Here is a 14,615-nt window from a genome sequence, read left to right on the forward strand (position 1 = left end):
CAAGATGATGACTTTGTGTATTGCATTTACATGTGAAAGGTCAGAGGAAGCCAACAAAAAGCATGTCAGTCAACACCCATTCAAAATAATAGCCTGCCCTGTGGAAAAAGCATTTACATTTATCCTTGTGCATGTAAAAGACAGCATTTAATCCGACCTATCATGCACATAAAATTAATAATAATATTACATTTTATTTGTATAGTGCCTTACATAGTGAAGCTCAAAGTGCTTCACAAATTACTACAGAATAAATAAAATACAAATAAAACAATAATATACAGTATACGTAAATATTTCGAAACGCTAAATAGGCCTACATTTGCATGTATTTAATATTTTATTTTCGTCTATCTTCGGTGCCTTATTTGAGTCAGTGTTTCTTTTTCTTTACAGGACACTATCACGATTACGTAAGAGCTCATCGAAATACAAATAGCCCCCCTCATGGTTTGTCCCTATTTGGAGTTACAATAACAGTAAAGCAGCAGCGCGCCCACGCACGCCAGTTCTGCTGTCCGCCGACAGGTGGCGAGAGTGAGTCAGCTGTCAGCGCGCTCTCGCGGTCTATTTTGAAGGCAGGCGATTGGAGCACAGCGCGGGGAGAGGACGCCCGCTGTCCAATAGAATATGTCTGCAGCCTGCAAGACTTCAAGTTACGCCCACTTCAAGTCACGCCCCTTAAATTCACGCCCCCCTTCAAGTTACGCCCCCTTAAAGTTGCTCACTGTATTTTTCGACTTGAAGCAGCGCTTGCACAGACCGGTCGGTGTATGATATATCAAAGTACCGCGAGAGCAATTAGAGCGAACAGACAGTTCTGTATGCTTTTGAATCGCTCTCGCACGAGTTTAACATTAAACTTAACATGCTAGAGTTGATTAAACTGACTCTCTGTTCAAGAACAGAAGTGCTTGTTTTGGTATTCAGTAAAGCAAGCTGCAATCTGCATTAGTGCCAAGGTACTGATAATGTATTGCAATGTATTGTTTTCTCTCTCTTTTTTTTATTTTATAAAATAAATAATTTTAAACATCTTATTGTATGCCTGATTTGCTGATCTTTTGATTGATATCAACAGCACTAATGAACAGCTAAATGCACCGCTGACAAACAAATCTTATGATACTTTTGAGACAAATGAACAACAAGCACACCCATAACAAAATCTTTTAATTGAAAGGCAGCACAATGAGGGTTAAAGGACAAAATGAGGAATCCTCACTTAAAAGCTGCACAAAAATAAAGAGGAAACAGTCGTAAACTGGTATAGAAAACAATAAATTAGGCGACATCTATGCATTTACATCTATTAGGTGAAATCTTAGCCATGCATTTAGTGACCACTCCAGGGCGATCTGTGGGACACTCAGCGAGACACAGATTGACAAGCTCAAAGTTCCACACGCTTTGCTCTGCTCTTGCTGCAGTGTAAAAAGCGGAAATATGACTTATACACTTCGATTTACACGGTTATCTCGGGAAAATATTCTTACCGTTGTCTCTAAACGAGCTGGCATCTTGCCTACAACATCTCGTTTTGAGTTTGACATATCGTGTGGTTCTGTGTGATTTGGACAACTTCAAGTTACGCCCACTTCCTGCCCCTCTCTTGCAGTCCGCAGACAGACCCATCTCCCGCTGTCAGCATACACGCTACCCTACACACCATTAACCTGTCATTTCAAGACATATCAGGCTTTTTTTGAGCGCAATATCGAGGTGAATATCCCGGACGCTCCAGCTCGCCTAATCTAGGACATTTCTAATTCTTAAAGCGTGTCCGAGTCCGTGACGGGAAGACATGGCCACGACTACATGTACGCGCTTCACGGATGAATATCAGCTGTACGAGGAGCTGGGCAAGTGAGTATCACGCGGTGAACGATTGTGCATGTGTGGAAGTGTCCTGCACGAAGATTGCATGGTGATATTTTTGAGGCTGGGAGAGCAAACCGACAGCAGACTCGAGGCGTGGTGGTGCCCCGATAAATGTGCTGTCACAGAGGGAGGAGATAGATACAAGCAAGTCCTGCCAAGATCCGCTGACCTGACCACCACTCAGACCCTTTAATATGAGTTCAAAACAACAGATGCAAGAAATGTTGATTAAGTTAGCACAGTAGCCTCACAAGCTGATGTTTCATGTTCAAATGTAAAAGTAAAAATACACGTAGCCTACATGTCTGTTTGCGCTGGGTTGTATTTGACATGTCTAAGTTACTTAATTAACATGATGCTTATCTGCTGTGAACTAATCGTTGCTTCTCAAGGAATCGGTTGAGTCGGTTCAGAAAACCAGTCAACTATTTTGTTCACGAATCTGATTGAATCCTAGACGTTCTCAATATCGGCTGTTCCAGTGAACCATCTCTTTACATCATTAACTGGCTAGCAAAAATATCAACAAATAAAACGTTCTGGAAATATTTTTGCGACTTGGCTGTATGTCATGTTTACCAATATGCAGAAGCAGATTCGAAAATGACATTTTATTCAAGCATTTTTAGCCAAGACGACTAATTAAAGGGATAGCTCACCCTAAAGTGAAGAGACATGAGCGCTTTATATGATGAACAGACTGAATTTATATAAACATTTATAATCACACACATCAGTTATGGTAAACTGAAACTGTTTGCTTGACATGTGAGAGCCAATGAGGTCTCGCTTCCACAAGAACCAATGAAGTTTTTTCTCGCGCGTCAAGCAAGTTTTGTTGAGCTTCTGTTTATGTTCTGATCAATGTTTATATGTGAATACAAGCCTAAATTAAAACTGTTCATCATATAAAACGATCGAGTCTCTTCAGAAAATTTGGACTAAACCGCTCAATTCATACGGATTAGTTTTAGAATCTCTTTATGAACTTTTTGAAGCATCAGTTTCAGTTGCGTAGCTGTCTAGGTATCAAAAACATTTGTGCTCCAAAGATGGGGGTGAGGGTGTGTGAGGATATGTGATTTATACGTCTTTATACGATATGTGAGGGTGAGTAATTAATGACGGAATTCAAATTTTTGGGTGAACTGTCCCTTTAAATTCGAATTTTAAGATTGTATACTGCAAATTCAAATTATATTTTGTTTTGTTTTTAAATTGCTTTTATGAGCTAAAATACACTATTTTATTAGGTCAATGGTCATGGGCTGCATCAAACTAACAACTAAATTGATTAATGTAATACCGTTGTTCATAAAACATTTAAATAGAAGAACATAATAAAGACCAATATGTGCTTTGACATGGCTTTTTTAAAATGTTTTTGCATGTGTAATAAATTAATCCACTCTTGAATTTTAAAGAACCGGTTCAAAATAACGATTCTATCTGGCCTAATAAAAAGAAAAAGACTTTCCATCACTACTATGATGGTCTCTTTCAGATCCACATATTATCATTTATTACTCCGTATAAAATGTATTCAGAAAATCATTATTTGTAAGAGCCGTCAAAATAGGCTGGTTTAGCAAGAGATGCATATTGTTTATGTGCAGAAATAGTTGCTTTAATCTGAGTTTGGACAGCGGGTGCTTTGTGTGTGTAAGAGCGCAACAGCCCAGTTTTGACCATCTCTTTAGTTTAAACTACCCGTTTGTCGACTTCTTCACAGTTTCAGATATGGGATTGAATTTAGAGGTAATGTAAATGCCCTCTGGGAATCGATATTGCATGAACAATGAGTGAATGGTGAGACGGGAAGAAAAAAGGAACAGCAAGGATGATGAGACGTAGTGATGCTTTCACAGATCTGAAGGGGCAGGAGCATTTGATGAGGGTCTTGTCACCCCTCAGGCCTGAAGTTTAGCAGAAAACAAATTGCATTTTTCTGCTCAAACCAGCGGAAATATGCAGATCGTTGAACATGATCTCTGACAGCACATTGTAGTACAGAATCGCTTGTGACCTGTGTGTTTGCCTCTCTTTTTTTACCCAGTAGCTCCAGTCATCCCAGTAATGCAGAGAGAGCTGGAGGAGGGGCTGGAGTCTTTGTGCCCCCCCCCCCCCCCCCCCCTCCCCAAAAAACAACAACAACACACACACAAACACACATCCAGCCCTTATAAATCACTAAGGGCTTGAACTGGCCTGACAGAAACAGGTTCCATTGAAGAGCACTTTAATGATAACTGTGGCATGTTAAATTCTGCCTAGAGACGACCCCTGACATGATTGGCACTGGTTTTGAAATTTGAAAAAGAAAAGATATGTGATGACTTAAGTATTTTTTTTATGCCACCAAAGACCAGAGAGATATTGAGAAAATAAAGTAAGGGTCAATATTGTGATTATTCAATTCCAAAGGCTGCTATTGAATTAAATATGTGCTCCACGTTTCAGAGCACTGTGTTCGTTTACATGTGAACAGCTCATGATCCGGTGTTTTCAAGACAAGTAAACATTAAATGCTGCTCCACACAAACTCATCTCTGTAAGCGCTGTGTGTTTGGGTCACTAAACGTGTATTTGGGAATGCATCATGCACCAACCAACTGAGGTTTTCCACCAAAATAAAAAAATTGATGGTTTAACATTTGAAAAGAAATATTAAGTGTTAGTACTTTTAGTTAGTTAATTACTATTTGTATTTTTCTTAAATACTAGATTTTTTAAGTTTACAGTGAAATATAAGTTTAATTCATATTTTTAATTAATATTATTTCATACATTTTTAATTAGTAATAATAATAATAAAATTATTATTACTGACTGAAAATATTAAACAAAATAAGAAATATTACTATTGTAAAATAAATATTGAAAATGTATTATCTATTATTCTAAGTAGTAGGCTAGTGGTATTATTATTGTTGTTGTTGTTGTTGTCGTCATTATTGTTATTTAAAATTGCAATCACAATTATGCAATTAGATTTTGTTCCCCAAATCATTCAGACCTAGTATTTCATCACGACCCATGTATGATAAATATAGCCATAATAACATAAGTTGAGTGTGATGACATGCACACCTCAGCTACATCACATCAGTTTGCGTTATTGCGTAAATGTAGATGTTGTTTTAAGGCCCAGACGTTTTTCTCACCATTATGATTTTCTGACTCTGCATAAGTTGTGAGAACTTATCAAGACAAACCTACTGTACTATATTTTATTCATATAAACCCAGTCGAGTATATTTTATTAATACAGGCTGCCAGAATTAGCTCTCGTTTTAGTGACGTCAGCCTTCAAAAGAGTTCGACAGCGTGATGTAAGGACATTTACGATAAATAAATAATCTGCTGTGTTTAACATGGAGGGCCATTATTTTACTCTCTTTGCTTCTGTTTATTCCCTCCTGAAAGGGTAGAAACAAACACCAAACAAGCTGCCAGGGTTTGAGGCGGTCTTTGATGTTTTGCCTTTTAATTTTTATAGAGCAGAAACTTCACTGTCAACACGTAGCATTATTATGGCAGTTCTGCTATTGTACTGTCAGAACCTTATACTTAAATTCTCAATTATGTTTTTTCCCCCCAGGGGAGCTTTTTCAGTGGTGCGACGATGTGTGAAGTTGAGCACAGGCCAAGAATATGCCGCCAAAATCATCAACACCAAAAAACTGTCTGCGAGAGGTGAGTCAATTCCTACAAATGTTCTGAAACATATTGAATGTTTTTCTTAACAGAAGAGTATGATGGGTGAATGCAACAGATGGGTTTTAATTTTAGGAACAATTTTACAACTAATATATAGTGTGAATAGGGTTGCAAAGGGGCGGAATATTTCCGCAAATTTTCCAGAAACTTTCCATGGGAAGATAAGCTGGGGAATTTTGGAAATATTCCAAGTTGGAAATTTAAAAAAACATTATGGGAATTTACGGGAATTAATTGAAAATTTGGGATAATTTATACAAACTGTATCAGATACAAATATATATAAATATTTTGTTTGGTCGTAAGTAGACATGCATTATTTTCTTCTTGACTTTGATTTGTTTGTGAGTTCGATTCTGTCACTGACCAACAAAAAAGTATGAATGTTGAATAAGACATTCATACTCACACAATTTCCATATATTCCCGTTAATTCCCATGGAAAGTTTTTTGCAACCCTAAGTGTGAACATGTAAAACATAGTAATTTAAAGTCACAATATAATGGAAGGAGCAAAATGTCATTGTGACAAACATCCAAGAGAAACAGATTATCGAAAAAGAAAAAAATTTAGGGCAGGGACTTGGTTCCATCCATCAATTTCTATCCTTGACATTTTGCTTTAAAAGTATGAGGTTTGTAAAGGAAAATTTGGAATAATAAAATGTGCGTGAATGAATTGTTCACAATATGATTATTGAGATACATTTAGAAAATAGATGATGTATTTCCAATTTTAATGGCAACTTGTGGCAGCACCATATCAAAGACCATAGAATAACACTTAAGCATCTTAAAGGGACTTTGACCATATGCAGTGATGACATTATTTTGTAGTAACATGGGGCCTCATTCACCAACCGTTCTTACGAAGAAATGTGTTCTTAAACCTCACTTACGCACTTTTTACGAAGACTCTGACATTCACTAATGTTTTCTTATCTTGGATTTGTTCTTAGCTAAGAACAAAATCCACACACACTCAAGAGCACTCTTACGCACATTTGAGTGATGACAGTTTGCTCCAAATAATTTTTTACTGCATTTTATTTAATTCTACAGTCGTTTACAATGATAGTATTTTACTGTAGTCTATTTCTGATCATTTTTTAAAAAAGAAAAATCATAGTATGCAAATAAACACTGCAATTTACAATTTTAAATCAATTTTAAATCATATGTAATGCCTCGTTTGGCATTTACCTGTTGCAGTAGAATTTCTATTTCAGAATTACTGAAGTTCTTTTTTCGTTTGGTGATCGGTGGACCACCACCGTCTCTGCGTCTTTTGGACATTCTCCAACTTTTCTTGCACACAGCCCTGAAGTGTCATGTCCTTATATGGGAATTTGCGGGTGGTTTCTTATGCTAATTAGGCACAATACTTTCAATTACGAAGACGTGGGATTCATCAATCCTAAAAACACAAGTGCAAACAATTCTGTTGTTTAAGAACATGTCATGAATCCGACATAGACTTTTCTAAGGAAGTTTATTAAGTACAAAGTTAAGAAAATTCTTAAGAAGATATTGGTGAATGAGGCCCATGGTACTGATATACACTATTGTACTGAATAATTAATATTTTAATGTACTGCAGTATTGACATAAGCATATTTCGAAAGATATCATAGTACCATGTCCAAAAAACCTTGTCAGTACCAAATTGTAAACGCTCAGAAATACAATCCTAGTACATTCAACGGACATTTAAAATTCTACAGCATGCTGATAACTATATTTAAATTAAATCTCCTTCCATGGTTACTGTCATTGCCAAAGGTATATTCAAACACCATGTCAATGAGAGAGAAACTACACCAGTGAAATGACAGAAAGAGATTCAGTTTTTACGACATCCCGCCTTTGACTGAGGGGTGTAAATCTTTTTACGCCCTTCTGTCCTCCCTTCTGAAACTTGAAGCCAGCAGTTGCTTTGCCAAAGTGTCATCCTCAACATGTCCTCCATTGGCTGTGTGGTCATTGTGGTGAGAATGTGTAATGTGGAGAACAAGCACTTGACATGTATTTGATTCCACAGACGCTGAAAACCATTTTAAAATAGGCCCAACAACCTTCTAAATACAGCTCGTGTGGAGAAACACATTGCTGTCTGATTGTGTGGTTAGAGGAAATCAAATCAAGGTTGGGAATGTAGAATTGATTTATTTATTTATTTTTGAAGGAAAGACATCTTGGTTAATATGGTTTAGGATTAGTATTTGAAGTGTTATCTTTCTTGATGTTAACGCTTAAAAAACATCATAAAACCAGGTCATATTTTACCACAAAATCATAAAAATAATAAACATCAAACCTAATTGTGTGTGTGTGTGTGTGTGTCTTTTTATATACACTAACTTTAAAAAGTTTGGGGTTGGTAAGATTTTTAAAACTATTTTTGAATGAAGTCTCACCAATTGAATTTATTTGGTCAAAAATACAGTAAAAACAGTAAAATTGTGAAATATTATTCTAATTTAAAATCACTGTTTTAATTCTATTCTAATATATTGATTTGGTGTGCTTTTCTTATTGTTTCTTCTTATTTTCAATGTTGACATTCTTGACTGGTCTAACCTAGCCCTTTTCTTTTATTGTAAATTTGTGTTATTGTAGCATATTGTCATAAAAAGCAAGTAAAGGATGATAAATGTTCACAGTGTTCGATTTGTCATGTATTAGACAAAAGATGGCGCTGCGGTGGGTCATGTAGATTAGGAGCGACTGTCTTTAGGCTGAGAGTTAATCTGAGGAGAGAGAAACAATATGATCTGTCAAGGGGGTTAGAAGGAGGATGGGCATGAGAGAGGAAATGTGACCTAGATATACAGAAAGAGAATGAGTGGGAGAGAGAGTGAAGGAATCATCATGAATGACTTGGAGAGAAAGACACATAAAGAGAGGGCTGACAGTGAAGGCACCTTTGGCACTTGGCAGCTGTGTGTGTATGTGTGTGCGTGTGCATAAGAGAGGGAGAGAACAAGCATAGTTACATGCCTGGAGCACGAGACACTCATCTGATCCAGAGAGATGGTCATGACCCTTGCAAAATGCACAAATATGTTCATGAGATGTGATTTGAAGTAAGACCCATTGCGTTATAATAATGGTCTAGTTGTCCAGCGACGAACTAGCCTATTAGTTTATCTAGATTTTGCCACAAGTAGGTTTTGTATTTTTAGCATGTCGTTCTTTACTTGTACATTTTGCGCACTTTGCACTGTACAATTGTCTCTAAGTTAGACGCAATAGTAGCGTTTTTAAATTCTTTCCCTTTAAAGTATCACAGCTATATCCATACACATTCAGACGTAATCGTGTAAATCATGTTGTTTTTTGAGACTATTGTCACTCGCGTTAAAGGAACACATCTTATGTAGACGTGAGAAACATGTAAAATCAAGCTTCCTTAAAGTCTCAATGAAACGAATTGTCGAAAAGAAAAAAAATGTAGGGCGGTGACTTGGTTCAATCCGTCAGTTGTTGATTGGATGGAGGCAGATCAATTGTTCACAGTAAGATCAATAACATGCATTTAGAAAATAGATGAATTTCCATTTCATGCCAACTTTAAGACAAATTTCTTTGACTACATTTTGAAAATATCTAGTTTTGCACATACATAAACCGCCAAACCACCAAAATGTTTAACTAGCAAGACATTACTTTCACCTTGAAGTATAAATACTTGGTCTCGGAAATGAAGTGTGTAGTGATGTGAAGTTTTATTTAAATTTGATACAGGAAGACCATTTTAGTTGGAGGGAACTCATTAGCTAGAGCAGATCTCCGTAGCTGGGTTGACAGTGTTTGGTGCTGGCGTTCTAGTGTTGCGACAGCTTCATGAGTATGTGTATAACTCCGAGTATGCCCAGCAGCTGAGCTTAAGGTCAACGCACATCAGCGACAGACAAAGGGGGCGGGATTCCAGACCCGGCTAATAGCCAATATAGTAGCCCATCTCTGTGATAGGGGTTAGTGTGAGTAGGACGAGGCAGTGCCAAGCCATTAAATCATAAGATATGGCAAGGCTGAGAATAGGGACAATAAAATATTGAACAGTATATAAAGGTGGAACGTGATCAAATGGAAAATAAAACTTCTAGGCTAATTGGCTCTTCATATGAAACTCAACTGTGTGACCTTGAGTGTCAGTTGGAATGAATGTCAGATAAAGGTTAGATGACAATTTTTGTTTATACATCATACAGTGGCCTCCGCAAAAAAAAAAAATATTTTGACAATTAAGGTGCACTTAAAACCGGATGAATGTTTTTGCATTACATAACAAAGGATCAATCCAAGTGTCATTTATCTGAAAGATGGCACAAGCAAAACGTGTTTTTTATTTATTTATTTTTAGCAGAATAGATTGATATTTGAATCTACATAATATGTGAATGTGTGTATAATAGATATTTGTGGTTGTCAAGTGGAGAAGTCACCAGAAAAATGTTTCAATAAAATGAAATTAATTTATTTTATTTGCCATTTATTTGCCACTTGGTTTGATATTTCGTGCAATCTTGCAATGACATTCATAAGACACAATTCATAATTGTCCAGATAATGTTTGGGACCACCGTATATCCAACCTAGATTTTCTGAACTATGGTGAATCTGTAAAATGTAATATTATATATTATATTAAATGTATATTTTTAAATTAAGTGGTATTCAAATGAAACTTTATAAAATGTATACGTTAATATGATTGTTTATTATAGTATTTGAATGGTTGAATGGTCAAATAGTGGAATTTTTCATGAAGTGTTCATGACTATATCCTTACTGGTTGAATTATGTTGTGAATTCAAAACTTTCACTTACTACGTCCAAAAAATAGGTGTGAAATTTTGCAAACCTTAATGCCCAGCGTTGCAATTTTGCAAGGTTCCAAATTATCCCCCAGTTAGTGTTGCACAATATACAGATACTAGACATTTAACATTTAACGATTTAAATTGTTGATGTCTCCTTCAGCCGTGTCTGTCATTAGGGAAAGCTGATTTTTAATTACATGTGTTGCTGTTGGGTTAAATTTCACTGATGCATCTTGAGGCATTTTATGCTGCTATTAGTTTGGTGAGACATTAGACGGCCTTTTTAAAGCATGAATCATACACTTAAGACATGCGTTTTATATTGCCCTTATCCATCTGGGGCTTGGGGGGGTTTTAGTGCTTTTTCTGTTGATTTCTCAAGCATGGAGCATTTATTCCCCTTTTTCAGTAGCACATCATCATCATCATTAGCGTCCTCATTATTGTATCCATTATACTAGGCAGTGCGTTCTGTGTCCAGATGGGCCAGTTGGGCGCCCTTCAATAACTAGGGCTTATATCGAGAGGTTTGTAGATTTACATATAGATATGTTACATAGATATAGATGCATAATTGGTTGAGCTCCTCAGGCTTAGGTGACTGATCAGGAGAAATATAGATTAGATATTAGTTCAGGGCTTTCACTTTCACTGTCTGAACCTTAAATCTAATCTGGACATTCTGAAGTAAAACATTGTGTTTAGCCACTCTCATTTCTGGGCCGCACTTATCTTTTTATCAAGACTGAATGAGATCTGGGACATTGATTTAGCCCAACCGTGACAAGCTTATTGTTTGTGACTGCTGCCAGCTCTCATGTTTTTGCGCCAAATGCTCAACACCCGACACAGGAAATAATAATGATGTAATTAAAAAAACATGATGGCATATCAGGTATGTGATGATGTCATTTCCAATGGAAACATGGCCTGTAACTATATTCTATATCTATGGAGCTATGACCACTGTGACAGTTTTGAAGTTTTGTTTATTTTGAACATGGTTTTATTCAAATTATTCCCAATATTTCTCAGTATGTGCATTGCTCTTGGGTAAGGATGCAATGTTTGTTGGTACCATGTCAATTATGGACTATGTAGTAGTTTTTATTGTTGTATTAGTCAGTATTGGATATGTATCGACAGATATTGTGCATTTATTGATTTTTGCTTATTTTTATATTTAGGTTAGATTTTACAGATCGCAAAATAAATATCTGTTTAAAACAAAATGAAAAAATGTAAAAGTGAATTTAGGAATTAAAAAATATTTGTATTAATTAATTATTTAGATTTTTTTACACAAAATAAAATTGTTGTCTTTTTTTATATTTTAGTATATGCAGCTATGACATAGAAATAAGTTTAAAATAAGGCTTATTAGTATCCGCCAGCATTTCACTATTAGTGCATCCTTACTGAGCTGTTTCTTTACAGCTAATATCACACTGTTCAGTGTTTTATCATTTCTGCTCAACACTTCCTGTGTGCTTTTGTCTTTGACCCTCAGACCATCAGAAGCTCGAACGAGAAGCTCGAATCTGTCGTCTGCTGAAACACTCCAATATCGGTGAGCTTTTTACCCCCACCACTTATAATAAAAAAAAAGTATATTATATAGGTGGATGTTGTGTGATTTATTTCCTCATTTCCTTTCTCTTCTTCTGTTTTAGTTCGTCTGCATGACAGTATATCAGAGGAGGGCTTCCACTACCTACTGTTTGATTTGTAAGTGTCAGTGTACTTCCTGTCAGAAAATTCCTCCGTTTCCCGTCATCAAATGAGCTTTGACGTGAGGAACAGCGCATCTTAAAATGAGTCATCCCTCATATGCTATGTGCCTCTGAAGCCTTTTATTCTGTTAAAAAGATAATTCACGCAAAAATAAAAAATGCTGTCATCATCTGCTCACGCTCACGACACTGTATGAATGCAAAAGGAGCACTTCTGGCTTCAAATCACGTTGGAACTTTGGATCGTATTTATGAGATGAGCACACATGCACCCCACAAATTGTTATTGATCATAGGAAGTTGTTAAAATTGGCAAACATTCATTTTATGACCAGAATTTCTTGAATGTACATTACGTTTTAATTACGATTTTTTTCAAAATCGTAAGTAGGAGCTTCCAAAGAGGAGTTAGTAACTAGTGGCTGTCAAACTCCTAAAAGGAACATAAAGTTGTACATTCAGTATGACATCTTCTGCAGTGTATTATTTACAGTATATACTGTTATAATTAGCTTTTGTATTTATGTTCACTTTTCATTTTCAGCTTTAGTTTTATTTCAGTTTTGATTTAATTTCATTTTAGTTTTTTTACCTTAAAGGGATAGTTCACCAAAAAATGAAAATTCTGTCAGTAATTACTCACCCTCATGTTGTTCCAACCCCGTAAGACCTTCGTTCATCTTCGGAACACAAATTAAGATATTTTTGATTAAATCTGAGAGTTGTCTCACTCCTCCATAGGCTTCTAAGGGACTGAAACTTGCTGGCCCAGAAAAAGCATAGCGCGTCTGTGTTGCACGTCACCACGTAGGCTCACTATTGGCCGACGCTGGTCATGTGTGATGCGTGGTGACGTACAACACAGACGCGCTACGCTTAAACACTACGTGAAAAGACCAGAGGCCCAGAGAGAAGGAAATGAAAAGTGGAATAAAGTCATTATTTTTGTTTGTTTTTGCTCACAAAAAGTATTCTCGTCGCTTTATAAACTTAAGATTGAGCCACTGGAGTCACTTGGACTATATTAACGATCTCTTTAATACATTTTCTGGGCCAGCAAGTTTCAGTCTCTTAGAAGCATATGGAGGAGTGAGACAACTCTCAGATTTAATCAAAAATATCTTAATTTGTGTTCCGAAGATGAACGAAGGTCTTACGGGGTTGGAACAACATGAGGGTGAGTAATTACTGACAGAAGAATTTTCATTTTTGGGTGAACTATCCCTTTAAACTTAAGCCAAAATTACCGGAGCAATTTGTCCCAGGGAATTTTTTCCCCCCCAGACCTGTTGCTGTCTGCGTTTCCATCGCGGTCTAAAGTACCATGAAGAATAGACAAATTAGTCCAGTGACGTAGGACTGTGCGCGACTTTCCAGTTCCCGCTGGATTTCGTCCTCCGCTTAATAAAGCTTGAACCTCGTCGTCGGTCCAGTGGTCGTATTTTTTAAACTCCATTGTTGATTCGAATAGCAAACAACTCTTACTGCACGCACAGCAACAGACTTTTAAAAATGGTGTTTGAAATAAAATGCTGCATGAACTCAACCAATCAGCATGTTCATCGCCCAAGTCCAACCCCCAAAAGTTCCTGAACTTTAAAAAAAAAGTACTACCTCGAAAATTTCCGGAACTTCATTTAGAACCTGATGCCTGCGGTCGAAACACATCGAGTACCACCCCTAAAGTCTTTAGTAGTTCCTCCGATGGAAACGTGACTTTATTTGTTTCAGTTTAGTTGCCAAGGCTTCTTTTCTAAAATTTGTTTGTTTTTTAAAGGTTTTTTTTTATTCCAGCTTTATTTCAGGTACCAAAAACTTAATATTTTGAGTTTTAGTTAACAATTGCAACACTTGTGTTCTGTGTTTCAAGTCTTCAAAAGCCATATTTTTTCGTGAACTATCCATTTAAAAATACATGGGCTTCATAACTTCCAACAAGTAAACTAAAACATGTTGATAATACATGTAATAAGAAGAATACTGTATATTATTATGAGATGCACCGATACTAAATTTCTCTGCCGATACCAATAGGCGATTATTCAGAATGATATCTGCCGGTACCGTTATAGCGATAGTTCGGTTTTCTTAAGGAATAAAGATCTCTCCCAGCTAATGCTTACAGGGAGCCCTCTCATTAGGTACATTACTATAATATTAGAGGTTAAAATGAACAGAACTATTATATTCAACAGCTATTTATTTTCAGATATAATTACACTCAAATAAAAACTGCAATGTTTGTATACAAGGAACTCATAAACATTTGCCTTAAATAATGACATACTTTGTGTAAATAAGCTCATTTCTAGTGTTTTTATAGCTAACTAAAGAACTGTGAAAATTGGATAACTTTTCTGAGGTAAATGCAACGTTAAGTGACATATTGTTCACAAACTGTTTAATCGACGTCTTTCCGCTGTTGAAACACTGATTGAGCGATTACAAGACCTGA

The 14,615-nt window shown here is 36.3% G+C and overlaps 1 protein-coding gene across 14 annotated transcripts in view; it reads left to right on the forward strand.

Annotated features, from left to right (window-relative positions):
* The first annotated feature begins 1,614 nt into the window (after window positions 1-1,614).
* Window positions 1,615-14,615, forward strand: part of camk2b1 (calcium/calmodulin-dependent protein kinase (CaM kinase) II beta 1) — a 62,418-nt gene continuing 49,417 nt past the window's right edge. For 10 of the 14 annotated variants that reach the window (XM_079870896.1, XM_079870906.1, XM_079870909.1 and 7 more), the window contains exons 1-4: window positions 1,615-1,866; window positions 5,483-5,577; window positions 11,938-11,997; window positions 12,101-12,155. In XM_079870896.1, the coding sequence (XP_079727022.1) occupies window positions 1,805-1,866; window positions 5,483-5,577; window positions 11,938-11,997; window positions 12,101-12,155 (272 nt within the window). In that variant the 5' untranslated portion in view covers window positions 1,615-1,804. The remainder of the gene's footprint in view (window positions 1,867-5,482; window positions 5,578-11,937; window positions 11,998-12,100; window positions 12,156-14,615) is intronic. The other 4 variants (XM_079870902.1, XM_079870907.1, XM_079870903.1 and 1 more) reach the window with 1 other exon arrangement.

Source organism: Squalius cephalus (assembly GCF_949319135.1).
Source record: "Squalius cephalus genome assembly, chromosome: 5".
Lineage (NCBI taxonomy): Eukaryota > Metazoa > Chordata > Actinopteri > Cypriniformes > Leuciscidae > Squalius > Squalius cephalus.